General features: G+C 54.6%; 1 protein-coding gene across 3 annotated transcripts; it reads right to left on the reverse strand.

Moving 5' to 3' along the window:
• Window positions 1-2,154: 2,154 nt before the first annotated feature.
• Window positions 2,155-11,161, reverse strand: Brat1 (BRCA1 associated ATM activator 1). 3 transcript variants are annotated; one of them, XM_042686599.1, is made up of 14 exons: window positions 11,061-11,161; window positions 10,215-10,357; window positions 9,784-9,938; window positions 8,134-8,278; window positions 7,338-7,710; window positions 6,959-7,078; window positions 6,270-6,361; window positions 5,897-6,036; window positions 5,636-5,822; window positions 5,330-5,403; window positions 3,842-3,944; window positions 3,628-3,726; window positions 3,340-3,515; window positions 2,155-3,099 (listed from the first exon to the last, which is right to left on the reverse strand). In XM_042686599.1, the coding sequence occupies exons 2-14, from the start codon at window positions 10,339-10,341 to the stop codon at window positions 2,410-2,412; spliced, it is 2,481 nt and encodes an 826-aa protein (XP_042542533.1). In that variant the 5' UTR covers window positions 10,342-10,357; window positions 11,061-11,161; the 3' UTR covers window positions 2,155-2,409. The 3 variants fall into 3 exon arrangements, with proteins under 3 accessions (XP_042542533.1, XP_042542534.1, XP_042542532.1); XM_042686600.1 differs by having other exon boundaries at window positions 5,897-6,015; window positions 8,134-8,281; XM_042686598.1 differs by having other exon boundaries at window positions 8,134-8,281.
• Between the last annotated feature and the right edge of the window lie 2,085 nt (window positions 11,162-13,246).

The following is a 13,246-nucleotide window of genomic DNA, read 5'->3' on the forward strand; positions in this document are numbered from 1 at the left end:
AAATCTGCATGGCAACAGTGCTGTCACCAGTTGCTGCTTCACCCTGATTGGACAGGCCAGCTAACATCTATTCTGATTGGTGGACATGCCAGCCAACAATTATACTGATTGGTTGGTATCATTCTGCCAATGCAGTAAATTCAGGCTTTGAAAATTCAGTAGCCTCCAGGAGTGAGGGGGACAGCAGAAATCAGGGCCAGTGCTGCCCAAAGTGGAGGTTATTACAGATGTTTCTCCAGAGTGAGCCTGAAGGACGATTCTCCAGGATGTCCCCACTACTTCACACATCAGGGAACCACAGGAAAGATGGGTGTAGTCCTGAGGGGCAGAAAAAAAAAGTGTTCCTAGAAGTAGGGCTGCAGGTTGCTCTTGCAGATTTAAGAACTAGTGATGTGTTGGGCTGGGAAGGTGGCTCAGTGGTAGAGTGCTTGCCTTGCATGCATGAGGCTCTGGGTTCGATTCCTCAGCACCACATAAGCAAAAAGAGAAAAGCCGGAAGTGGCGCTGTGGCTCAAAGTGGTAGAGTGCTAGCCTTGAGCTAAAGAGCTGAGCGACAGAGTCCAAGCCCAGAGTTCAGGCCCCACAACCGGACTCCCCCACCAAAAAAAGGAAAGAAACTAGTGATGTGGAAAACCCACAGTATGATTTAAGGAACCACCAACCAGCAACTTGTCAACTCGAATCCTCCCATTGGGTCTACCTTTACCCCAAGCCTCAAAGAACCCCATGAATTGCTTGAGAGCCCCAATGCCATGGAATCCCTCCCAGAATCTCTTCAAAGAAGCCCATGGAATTCCTTCAGTGACCCCCACAGAGCTCCTTATTAAGAACAGAACTGCAAAGGACCACAATGGAATTTCTTCAAAGCCTTGAACCATAAACTGTGAGGAGCCACGTGGTTCTGGGTGCCCCCTGGACGCAGTCAATGATGGAGGTGCTGGGTGGTGAGTCCTGGGCACTCAGTGTGACTGTGGTTGCCAGTGTCTGGCAGTTAGGCAACTGTATGGCTGGCAATTGGAGAGCAGAACGCTGGTGGTGATATGTACAGCTGCAGGCCTGGCCCACCGCAGCCCCTCATGCACAAGGACTGGTGGTGTGGCTAGAGCCCTAGAATGCCCCAAGGTTTGAGGCTGATGGTGAGAAGGCAGAGGGAGAGGGTGACGGGGCCCCATTTCTCCACCCAGAGGCAAGCCACCTAACAAAGAAACAGTGTGTTCCTCTGTGGGCGATAGATCTCCTTAGTGGAAGCCGTGAATTTTAGGGTTTGATGAGCTGCTCATGTGACCAAAACTAGTGAGGCTAAAAATAATGTGTGTATCTAAAGAAGCAGCAGAAAGCCAGGCACAGGTGGCTCATGCCTGTGAACTACTCAGGAGGCTGAGAGCTGAGCATCACAGTTCAAAGCCAGCCTGGACCGGAAAGTCTGTGGGACTCTTAATTCCAATTAACCAGCAAAAAGCCAGAAGTGGATCTGTGACTCAAGTGGTAGAGTGCCAGTCTTGAGTGAAAAACCTTAGAGACAGCATCTAGGCCCTGAGTTCAAGCCCCATTACACACACACACACACACACACACACACACACACACACACACACACACACACACACACACACACACACACACCCTTAGAAATCTCAGTGAATATGGAAGATAAAAGGAACTTGGTCTATACATTATGGAAAAATTGCAGAATATGAACATGACAGTGAGAGCAGCTGAGGAAAAGGCTTCCTTCCCCAGCAGAAATGAGACTGACCACAGACACCCAACCACTGCTGTGGGAGTGAGTGGGCAAGGGGCTGCCCTGTGGCAGTCCGCTGAGAGCAGGGCAGGATTTATTCTGTTATGGGTAGTGTAGGACGTGATGCCTGCAGGTTCACATGATGACAAGCTGTTCCCCAGCTGGTGGATCTGATCACCAAGAGTTGTCCTGTGGGCTCTGAACCAATCAATGAAATGAAAACAACTGCACGTTCTACCAAAATTTCAATGGCACTGTCACAGAAATAAAAAAAGGAAAAAAAAACACCCCAAGGAAAGTCTCAGGAGATAGAGGTGGACATACTGGACAACCCACTCACACAGGACAAAGCCAGGCCTCTTACACCATATGCAAAACTAGTTAAAAATGGACTAGATATCAATGCCACTCGCTTTGAATAGAAAATAAAAACACTTCTTTAATAACACATCAAAATGTGGGAATTTGTATTTCCTTTTTTGAGATCAGATCTTGAAGCTCAAGCAAGCCTCAAACTTGTGACCTTCCTTGCCCTCAGTATCCTAAATACTGGGATTACAGGTGTGTCTCACCAGGCCAGGCTTGATCCATTCTCTAGAGGCTTTGGTGCAGCCAGCTTGGGCTAGAGCTCAGGGACACCAGAGGCCGGAACAGGGAGGCCACACAGCTCAGTAGCAATCGGCCTCATTTTCCCCCAGCGCACCCACTGTGGCCAGCATGTCCTGCAGGAGGGACTGGGGGCTCTTCTCCATATGGTCACTGCTCTGAGCCAGCCGGGCCTGCAGTCCCTCCAGGTCTGTGGACCTCAGCAGGGCCAGCATGGCCTCGGGCTGCAAGTCTCTGGGGAGCTGGTCTTGCTCCCCGGCCCGCCATCTCTGTAGGGTGACTTGCCCCGAGGCCGAGCCTGGGATGTCCCCTGCCTCCTGCAGGCCACTGCACATGGCAGTCTTGTCCTTGAGGAAGAGGAGGAGGTCACAGGCCTTTTGGGCCACAGGTCGGTCACAGTCGAGCAAGGCCCGGAAGGCAAAGTCAAAGAGCCGCAACCGGCAGAGACTCTGTAGCACCTCGGGGACTGGGGTGGCTGAGGCAGCCTCCGGCAGGGCCACCATGTAGGGACAGCGGGGCTGGCCCAGCCTCTGCACCAGGAACACCTGCGCCAGCTCCAGGCCCTGCACCCGGACCTCCCAGTCCAGGTCCTGGCTTACTACCTGGAGCACGGTGGCAATAAACCACTCTGTGTCCCGGGCCACATCAGCATGGCCGTCCCTCAGCCACTCAGTGAAGACCTGCACGACAGCCCTCCTCGGAAAGCCCTCAGAGTCAGTGGATAGGATGCACAGGAGCTCCCCGAGCAGGCCCTGGGGATAGATATGCCAGGCAGGGAAGGTCAGCACACCCAGGAGCCCAGGGTCACCCAGGCCTGGGCCACCTGCTACCTGGCTTCTTCATGCAGCCTGCCCTTAGCCTCACACCACTCACCTGCCCAGTGGACACTAAGTCTGAGCGGGGTATTGGTGAGCTCAGTATACCCAGTAACCCCTTCGGGCCTGTAACTAACCACAGTGGCTGCCTATGGCAGGAGAGCTGGAAGTTCCTACCTGCTGGGCCTGTGGGTGCTCAGGACTGTCGGGGGCGGCCTGTAAGCCCCGGCTAGACAGCTGCCCGGCGGCGGCCACCGCGCTGGCCCGGACATAGCTCTCAGGGTCCTGGAGCAGCTGCTGGGTGAGCGTGGGCACCTCAGATGCCAGCAGCGCCCGCCTGAAGTCTGCCTGGCCTGGGGTCAAGGGGCCATACAGCTGTGACTGAGGACAGTGGGGTGGCCCGGGGGCCCCAGCACTGCCAGGCCTCATGGCCCCCCCCCCCCCCACCTGTTCCCAGGCGCTCACCTCCCCAGTGCCGGCTGAGCTGCGTGAGGAACTCCAGCACCGAGTCACGCACCTCCCAGCTGGGGCTACACAGGCGCTTCTGCAGCACAGGGAACAGCTCTGGGCCAGGAAGGGGCGGTCAGTGCAGCCTCAGGGGGGGGGGGAGGGGAAAGGAAAGAACCCCACTCCACCCATGTACACTGGCTCCACACAGCCCTGTGGGGGCTGGGGTTACCTCTGAGGAATAGCAGAGGGTGGGGGCCGAGGTCAGGGCAGCCAGGGGTTCTGGGAGAGCTCAGAAGCCATCTGAGTGTGGTTTGGAAGGCCTTCTTCAAGACCTGGAGAGAGCAGGAGGCTGGGGGCAGGAGGGGCAGCACCCCCTGCCCTGTCACCTGTACCCCACACCTGCTGGCCCTACCCAGGGTACAAGTGTGGGCAAGGACAGGACGGGTGCCCTCCTCATGAGCACTACCTGGAGGCGGGGGCGGGTCTGACTTTGAAACCAGAACAAACATAACTGCGGACTCCTTCCCTTAAGGTCCTAGGCCCTCCGCGCAAGTCACCCCACTGCCTGCCCTGCAGCACCTGGCACTGTCTGTGCTCAATGGGACAGGCATGCTCATTAGACTTGACCCTGAACCAGGTGTGGTGGCACCCTCGTGTCATCTCCGCACTTAGGGGGCAGAGGCAGGAGGATCAAGTTTGAGGCCAGCCTAAATTACATGACAAAACTCTGTTTCATAAAATAACAAAACATTGGCTGAGAATGTGGCTTAGTGGTAGAGTGCTCGCCTAGCATGCATGAAGCCCTGGGCTAGATTCCTCAGTACCACATACACCGAAAAAGCTGGAAGTGGTGTTGTGGCTCAAGTGGTAGAGTGCTAACCTTAAGCAAAAGAGGCTCAGGGACAGCGTCCAGGCCCTGAGTTCAAGCCCCAGGACGGGCAAAAACAAAACAAAACAAAAAAACAACAAAACAGCTGGGCACTGGTAGCTCAAACCTGTAATCCTAGCTATTCAGGAGACTAATATCTGAGGGTTGTAGTTCCAAGCCAGCCTGGGCAGGAAAGTCTGTGAGACTCTTATCTCCAATTAAATCACAGAAAAAGCTGAAAGTGGTACTACTGCTCAAGTGGCAGAATGCTAGCCTTGAGTGAAAGAAGCTCAGAGACAGCGCCCAGCCCAGAGGTCAAGCTTCAGGACTGGCAAAAAAGCAAATAACAAAAGCAAGCAAAAAAAAAAAAAAAAAACCACACACAAAACATAACAAAAAAACAAGTTGGGACACTGGTGGCTCACACCTGTCACCCTAGCTATCAGGAGGCTGAGATCTGAGGATCATGGTTCAAAGCCAGCCTGGGCAGGAAAGTCTGTGAAGCTCTTATCTGCAATTAACCACTTAAAAACCAGAAGTGGAGCTGTGACTAAAAGGGGTGGAGCACTAGCCTTGACCAAAAGAGCTCAGAGCCAGTGCCCAGGCATCCAGTTCAAGCCCCACAACTAATGAAAAAGAAAAGTCACTTGTGAGCATAGGGGCCACTCAGGCTCAACTCCCCTCCCTGGCCAACAATTCTGAGGGCAGAAGCCTGGCTAGCCCTGCTCACCTCAACCCACCCCACCTCTTGCACAGGGCTGTGTAGACCTTTTACCCTCCCAAGTCCCTTGGAGCAGTGGTTCTGCCAGCCTTCCCGGGACCCAACCCTGTACCCCTGTACCCCAGTACCGTGGGACTGGAGTCAGGGCTTCCAAGGTACTCTGACAGGACAGCAAACACCTCCTTCTCCAACTCCTGGGAGCCTGGGAAAGACGTGAACATACAATTCACCCCAACTCCCACCCAGGCACGCCCATCATGCCTAGAGACTCCCTCCTGGCAGAGAACATGCAACCCTGCCTTGTCCTCAATGAGCGAGCCCCACCTTCCCCTGAGAAACAAACAGGGATAGCAGGCCCAGAAGTCCAGAGAGAGAGGGAAGTGGGGTCCACCACCCAACACCAAGGCCATGTAAGGGGAGTCACGGTCACTCACGTGTCTCCTGAGAAAGGGTCCCCAGGAAGTCAAGGGCAGCTCGCTGGACACGAACGCAGCCTGCCAGAGTGGCACAAAGGCGGCCACCGCCACTGGAGCTGGGAGTTGCGGAGCCGTGGCAAAGCCGCAGTATGGTCACAGCAGCGCCCAGCAGTGGCTCTTGGGGCCAGGGCGCTGGGCGCTGGGGCTGCAGGGAGAGGAGGGTCAGCATGACGGCAGGTCCTGCAGTGCTAGGCCACGTGAGGCCAGGGCCGCACCTACCAGTGGCTGCAGCTCTTCCAGTTGGGCCAGGGTCTGGCACAGGATCCCCACACAGGCCGACTTGGAAGATAGAAGCGTGTCCACTGTCAGGGAGCTGCCTTCAGCCCCGTCCAGCCAACCTGGAGGCCACATGGAACAGCCTTGGGAGGGATCATGGCCCAAAGCAGAGGCCAGGGCATGAGGTCAGAGCTGTGGTCTGCCACAGATGCCGGCTGGCCCACCCCTGGCCATGGTTACTCTTGGAGGGAGGCCTGAGCAGGACCAAAGCTGGGGCGGCGAACTGAGTATGTGCTTCTCAGCACCCTTCCCGTGCCCTAACCCTAAGGACTCACCCAGGACCGAGGCCCCAGCCACCCCACCCCACGCACCATACCTGGGGGACCAGGTGCCTGGGCAGTGGCCTTTACAACACAGGCCAGAGGCTGGAGGAGGACTCCGAAGGCCTGGACCCTCAGTGCCTGGGGACTGGGGACACAGGACATAGTGTAATGTGCTGGCTACATCCCTACCAACCCCACAAGTCTGAGACAAATTGACATGAGCTGGGGGCCTGGAAAACACTGAGAAAAGCTCCCTGCAGGGTAGGGGACTTCATGGAAGGGGCCAGCCTGACCAAGGCCTGGAAGTCCCCGCCCTGGTGCCCACAGAGGCAGTCACTGTGCTTCAGGGGTTGTGTGGACTTTGCAAAACTTTGCATATAATTGTCTGGAAAACCATCACATCCATTGGCAGCCTGGCCCTTTTCCTCACCATGAATTCTACACTCCAGGGCTGGGAATGTGGCTTAGTGGTAGAATGCTTACCTAGCATGCATAAGTCCTGGGTTCAATTCCTCAATACCACATACACAGAAAAAGCCAGAAGTGGTGCTGTGGCTCAAGTGGTAGAATGCTAGCCTTGAGCAAAAGAAGCTCAGGGACAGTGACTAGGCCCTCAGTTCAAGCCCCAGGACTGGCAATCAATCAATAACATAAAAATAAAGACAGAGATATGAAATGCACTCCAATCTTCACCCGCCCTGTTCCCAGTACTCTCCTCTGTGCCAAGCCAGCCCAGTCATACCAGTGCGGGAGTTTCAGCATCCCCAAGGCCAGAGACCCAGCTTGCATGGGGCTTAGGCAGCGTAGAGCCTGAGCTACTGCCTCCCACAGTCTGCCATGGGAAGAGCTGAGCGCTGGAGACCTACAGAGGCCACAAAGAGATTCAGCCTCCATTCCCACAGACGCTAGGGTGCCCCACAGGGCTGCCACAGCCCCCACTGGGGGGTGACCAGCCCTGTACACAGCTGTCTCAGAAACGAGGGGCAGGGTCCTTCCCCATGGGGCTCCCCTCAAGGCTGTATTCTTGGAGGGGCAGTTCTGACTCTCTGCCAGTGAAATCCACCCAGGGGTAGCAATTACTCATACCCAGCCCCCCACCAGACATATCCCAGGGACCTGACCGGGCCACACTGAGGAGGAGATCCACAAGTGAGTGTGCAGCTGGGATGGGGGTCCTCTCCAGCAGGCGGGCCACAAGGGGACACAGCTGTCCCCAGAGGGTCTCGGTCCACGGGCTGTAGCAGCGCCCAAAAGTAGAAGTCAGGACATTCAGGGCCTGTGTGACCTGCGGGGCAGCTGTGGATTGCAAGGACTCTTCCAAATGGCCCATAATCTTCTGGGCACAGGCAGGCCACACCCCGTCCCACAGGCCGGAGCACCCCGTGGTTCCAGCTTGCATGGACAGAGCCAAGGTGTGCACCAGGAGCTGGCTGGCAGCCGAGGCCACAAACAGGCTGGGGTCTCCCTGCAGGGAGAAGATGGTGTCCACAGCACCTGGAGGGAGGAGGGGGAGGGGAAAGCAGGTCAGGGGGAAAGGAGGACAGCTCTGATGCACAGGTCAGAGCCCAGACCAAGAGCTTGACCTCAGGGATAGTTTGGTTGCCCTCAAGGCCTCCAACTGCCAGAGAGCTGGCAACTAAGTTGTCAAAGGTGAGCATGCTGAACCCACGGCACCTTCTGAAAGCCCCATGTCTGACCGCCAATCTGTGAGCAACTTGGGCCACCCCAGCTCTTGGAGCTGTCTTAGAAGCTGACCACAGTGTCACTCCAGGGTGCCTGTCTCCACTTGGGCAACAACTCTGGACCACTGTCATCCCCTTCCAAACTGAAACCAGGCTCAGAGAGATACAAGAGCTCCCATGGGCCCTTATTATATACTTGCCTAGGTCCAGAGGGTGGGACTCAAGCTAAACTCACCGCTGTCAGCCAGGAAGTGCAGGGCACAGGGGTGCTGTGCCAAGGAGCGCAGGCCCTGGATCCAGCCGCTACGCACAGTAGGCACGCTCCAGGCTGCCCAGCACTGGGGGCCGCCCTCCCCAAACAGTCCTAGCAGCAACTCACCCTGCTGGAAAGCCAAGAGAAAGCTGGAGATTGAGCATGTAAGGAGGGACGGGGGACAGGATGTCAAGGCCCTTTACCTCAATTGATCTGGGGGGTGATAAGTGTGACTCAGACCCTCTCTACTCCACCTTAAATAGGAGGGATGGGATTCTTGGAGGGGGAGAGTCAGACTTTTTCCCTCCTTTTTGTTCTTTTGAAACAATGTTGTTACATAGCTAAGATTGGTGAGGAACTCCTGAGCTTCCTATCTATGCTTCCCAAGGGTTGGGGTTATAGGTGTGTGCCACCACACCCGGCAAAAACTGGATTTCAAGGAGTTCTATGGCTCTTGTAATTGTCCTCCTGAGAAGCCTTTCTACCAGAATGGCACCACAAAGCTGGCTGGCTAGCTTTGTACAAGCCATGACATCAGGGTCATTCTGCAAACTTGAGTGTTCCCCATGGATGATGTGGGAATGACCCTGAAAACCCCACAGCCACATATGGCCCCAGAACTATCTGGAAACACTTCTTCATAGCATTATGAAGTTATCTGAGCCTCATGAGTCTGTGGGCAGTCAGAATGACAGCCTACAGGGACTCAGAGACGAGTCCTCCACTGTGAGTCTTTCATTCCAGCACAGTACCCCCCAGGTTTTCAAAGGTGGATGTCATGGGAGGATGAAAATGCAGAGGAGGGAGGAAGGAGGACTTGGAGGGACCACGCAGTAGGAACACGACCCTAGTGCAGAGCTACAGCCAACATCTCACTAAATGGGGAAAAACAACCCATTTCCTCCAGAAGAATGAGACAACAGTATCCACTTCTATTCAACAGATGGCTTGAAATCATCACCAGAGCAATAAGGCAAGAAAAATAAATAAATAAAAGGGATACAAATAGGAAAGGAACAGGACAAATGGCCAGCAACATAAATGTGTGTGTGTACACATATATATGTTATTGGCCATACATATATAACAAGCTAAGACCAGGCTTAGCGAGGTGCAAGAGTTCCCACAGGCCCTGATTATACAATTGCCTAGGTCCAGAGGGTGGGACGGGGCAAGGCAGGGCTCAAGCTAAACTCAGTACTGTCAGCCAGGAAGTGCAGGACACTGGGGTGCTGTGCCAAGGAGTGCAGGCCTTGGACCCAGCCACTACACACAGTAGGCACGCTCCAGGCTGCCCAGCACTGGGGGCAAGACTGTACCCAAAAACTCTTAGATTTTAGTAAACTAGCAAGACATAAAATCAACATGGGATACTCAGCAAGCAGGAGAACAAGACCACTGAAGGCAACTTCAAAAACAAAATGCCTGGATATAAACTTAACCAAGAAGGTGAAGGGAAAACTAAATCCTTGAAGACACTACGGGAAGATCTCTTGTGTTCACGGACTGGCAGAATGACTGTTGTGAAAACAGCCACACTAAGGCAAAGTGTCAAGACCTGGGGATTGAGATGGCCCTAAGCTCCTCCCCTACCCCCCTGGAGGGCCTGGCAGGAAGAAGGCCCAGGCTTACCTGCAGGTACAGGAAGCAGTCCTCCTGGGCTGCAAATGTTCCAGCAAGGCGCAGGGAAAAAGAAAGGACCCTGGAACTCATGTCCTGTGACTTCAGCACATGGGACAGAAGCTCCACCAAGGCAGGGTTCTCTTGCAGCAGCAGGAGACTGGACTCTGCAGAGATAGGCCGGGTTCAGAGGGCAAAGAAGAGGGACATGTGGAGGGCCACTTCCCCAGAGGTGGCTCCCAGATCCCTTTTCTCATTCTTTCAAGAAGCAAGACTGTACAGTTTATGGTTTCTCATCCCAGCTGGACTTTAACCGTCAGCCAGAAACTCCAAAAAGTGAAAGAATGATACCAGATCGACAGGCAAGCCCTTGCACTTTGTACTATACACCATCCCCATCCTCTGGCCTCTGAACAGCACCCCAACAGCACTCACACCCTTACCCGCCTCTGTGACAGTTTTAAACCAGTCCAGCAGTTTCTCTAAACAGGTGTCATCTGCCAGGGGCTGCCTGGGATCCGCCAGTGCAGCACAGAGGGCCGGGAGCAGCCGGGAGCACTCGGGGTCCATGATCAGCCAGGGGTTGCTGCAGAGGCATGGGGGCAACCTCAGGTCAGGCTCTCATCCTCATTCATCCTAGTCCCAGGCAGCTAGGGGTGGGAAGAGGGTCTCCAACTTTCACTTCAGACCAAAGCTACAGGCTGCCCACCTATGTGCAAACCTCAAGGGATAGGGGTAGGGTGGGCGGCTGGGCAGCCAAGAGGATGCATGGCCAGGCACAGGTGTCTCATGCTTACAATCCTAGCTATTCAGGAGGCTGAGATCCAGAAGTTCCTGGTTCTAAGACACAATAGAAAAGTCCTACGAACTAACAAAAAGCTGGCTGGAATTGTGCTCAAATGGTAACAGCTCGGGGCAATAGCCCCAAGTAAATAAGTAAGAGACTTTTGAGTTCAAACCCGTGTGCAGCAAAACAAAGCATGCGGGACCGGTGGCCTCCAAGGAAGGAAGAGATAAAGAGGCTGGTGCACCACGACGCTTTCGGAATTAAAAGCCTCGGGGGTGGGGGGGTGAGGGGGAGGAAGAGAGGGAGGGAAGAGTCTGTGACTTGAACTCAGGGCCTTAGCTTTTTCTGATCAAGGCTCCACAAGAGACCAGACATAGCCGCGGAGATCGAGCCCACAGCGGTCCCACCCCACGGGTCCCACCCCACGGGTCCCACCCCACGGGTCCCACCCCACGGGTCCCAGCCGACCCCCCCGACCCCTCCGCCCCGGGTGCGTACTCACCCGGCTACGGAACGCGACCGCACAGCGTTCCTCGCTCACTCCGCGTTCCGTGCGTCGACCGCAAGCCCCGCCCCACGCCGCCTCAAGCCCCGCCCATAACGCTCCAGGCCCCTCCCAGGTCTCGCTGGGAGAGGAGAGAATGAAGGCGACGACGGTAAAGTAGGGGAATCGTGATAACGTCCCTGAAGTTCGCTCTGGTCACCTAAAAGGTTGAGACTGGGGAATGGAGTCACGCGAGTTTTTGGGAAGCCCAGCACCAAACCGGTATCTTGGGCTTATCATCCCCTCTGCCCCCCCAACCAAGACGCTCAGTGGTACGAGCCCAAGCCGCCCGTGGGTGGGGCGTGTCGACGGCGGGGGCTACGTGATGTGGGCGTGGCCTACGTGATGTGGGCGTGGCCTGGCCGGGCCGGGCCGGGCCGGGCCTTCTTGTCCTGGAAGAGGGAGACCGCGGGTCCCTAGAGCCAAATCCTTAGTTGTTTGACTTCTCAGTGTCTCCCCGAACTATTGGTCCAAATGCCTCGTTCCCTTTTCATTCCCTGTTTCCTACCACAAAGCTGGTTGCTGGCTTCAGCGCTGAGAGAAGACAAAGAGTGGTTTAGGAGCCCAGCGTTTGGAGGTTCACTGTCGTCTCCTTCCTGCAAAATGGTAATGAATAGTTTGTGGGCTTTGGTTGGTGTCATAAAATACAGCACAATCTCAGGTTCACAGAAAATGCCCACCTCCCTCCCTCCCCCGAAATAGATAACCACCGGACTACAATCGGCAGTAATTTGAATATTTGAATGTGAATTAATATCAAATCGCAGGCCAAGAGCCACAGCTCATCCTATAATCTCAGCTACTCAGAAGACTGTAGGGAGAAGGATCATAGAGGAGATCCTAACCTGAAAAGTAACTAAAGCAGGGGCTGGGAATGTGGCTTAGAGGTAGACTGGTTGCCTAGCATGCATGAAGTCCTGGGTTCGATTCCTCAGCACCACATAGAAAAAGCTGGAAGTGATGGCTCACATAGGCCCTGAGTTCAAGCCCCAGGACTGGCAACACAAAACAAACACTAAAGCAAAGGTGGCTTGGGATGTGACTCAAGTGGTACTGTGACTGCCCAGCAGGACTTCCCTTCCCCTCAAAAAATGAAGCAAAACAAATAGCAAAAATAAACCTTTTTTATGGTGTGGGGCTTGAATTCAGGGTCTGGGCGCTGTCTCATCTTTTTTGCTCAAGGCTAATGCTCTACCACTTGAGCCACAGCTCCATTCCTGGCTTGTTTTTTGGTAGTGGGAGTAGGTAGTTGTTTGGAGATAAGCCTCACAGCTTTTCTTGCCCAGTCTGGCTTCAAACAGTGATCCTCAGATCTCAGCCTCCTGAGTAGTTAGGATTACAGATTTGAGCCACCAGCGCCCAGCTAAACTTCCATTTTAAACTTCCAGCATGAACGATCCTTTATTTATGCTTCCTACGTGGCTTAGAAGACGGGCACATGCCACCCAGCCCAGCTACTGGATGAAATGGGCTCTCTGTAACGTTTTGCCTAGCCTGCCCATAATTTGCATCTGCCCAGTCTCCACCTCCTCAGTAGTGGAGGTTACAAGCATTCAATCACCACTCCCAGCAATGTTATTTTTCATTTAGGATCTTGCCTTTTTGTTTTGGGGGCTATTTTTGCCCAGGTTGGCCCCTCATCATAATCCTCCCACCTGAGAAGGCTGGGATTCCAAATAAGAACCACCGGCCCAGGATTACAGATTGAGATAAAGTCTCACTAGTTGTTCTTATCTGGATAACCTCAAACTTCAATACTCTCAATCTCTGCCTCCCAAGTAGTTGGGGTTATAGGTTTGATCCACCTCACCGAACTACACATGGCATGATCTTATCCTTAAGTATCAGGTAGCTAGAAACCTAACTATGTGTTACTAATCATGCCTCCCATGAACCCTGTCAGGGGCTGACAAGGCGACTAAGCACCCATAAAACACTTTGCAAACTGTCCCGCCTGGCTCTGGACAGCGCATGCGAAAACTCCCGGGGTTCCACGGTGGCCATTTCCGGGCGCGCTCCCACTGGGCATGCGCCGACTCGGGCGCGCAGGCGCACCGACGTTCTCTGGCGAGGTGGGCGGGATCACATCCGGGGTCCCGCGACCACGCGGTGCGTGGTTGCCATGGCACCGGGGTAGCGGGCCG

This window comes from Dipodomys spectabilis, unplaced genomic scaffold (assembly GCF_019054845.1).
Source record: "Dipodomys spectabilis isolate Male_0828 unplaced genomic scaffold, ASM1905484v1 ptg000098l, whole genome shotgun sequence".
In the NCBI taxonomy this organism is placed as follows: Eukaryota; Metazoa; Chordata; class Mammalia; order Rodentia; family Heteromyidae; genus Dipodomys; species Dipodomys spectabilis.

Bases quoted from the DNA above. Each gene is read 5' to 3' on its own strand.
- Brat1 (XM_042686598.1), bottom strand. From the start codon at position 10,341: ATGGACCCCGAGTGCTCCCGGCTGCTCCCGGCCCTCTGTGCTGCACTG. The intron at 5,823-5,896 runs GTAGGTGCGGCC...CTCTCCCTGCAG, and splicing joins TGGAAGAGCTGCAGCCACTG to CCCCAGCGCCCAGCGCCCTG. The intron at 3,516-3,627 runs GTGAGCGCCTGG...CCTTGACCCCAG, and splicing joins GCTCAGCCGGCACTGGGGAG to GCCAGGCAGACTTCAGGCGG.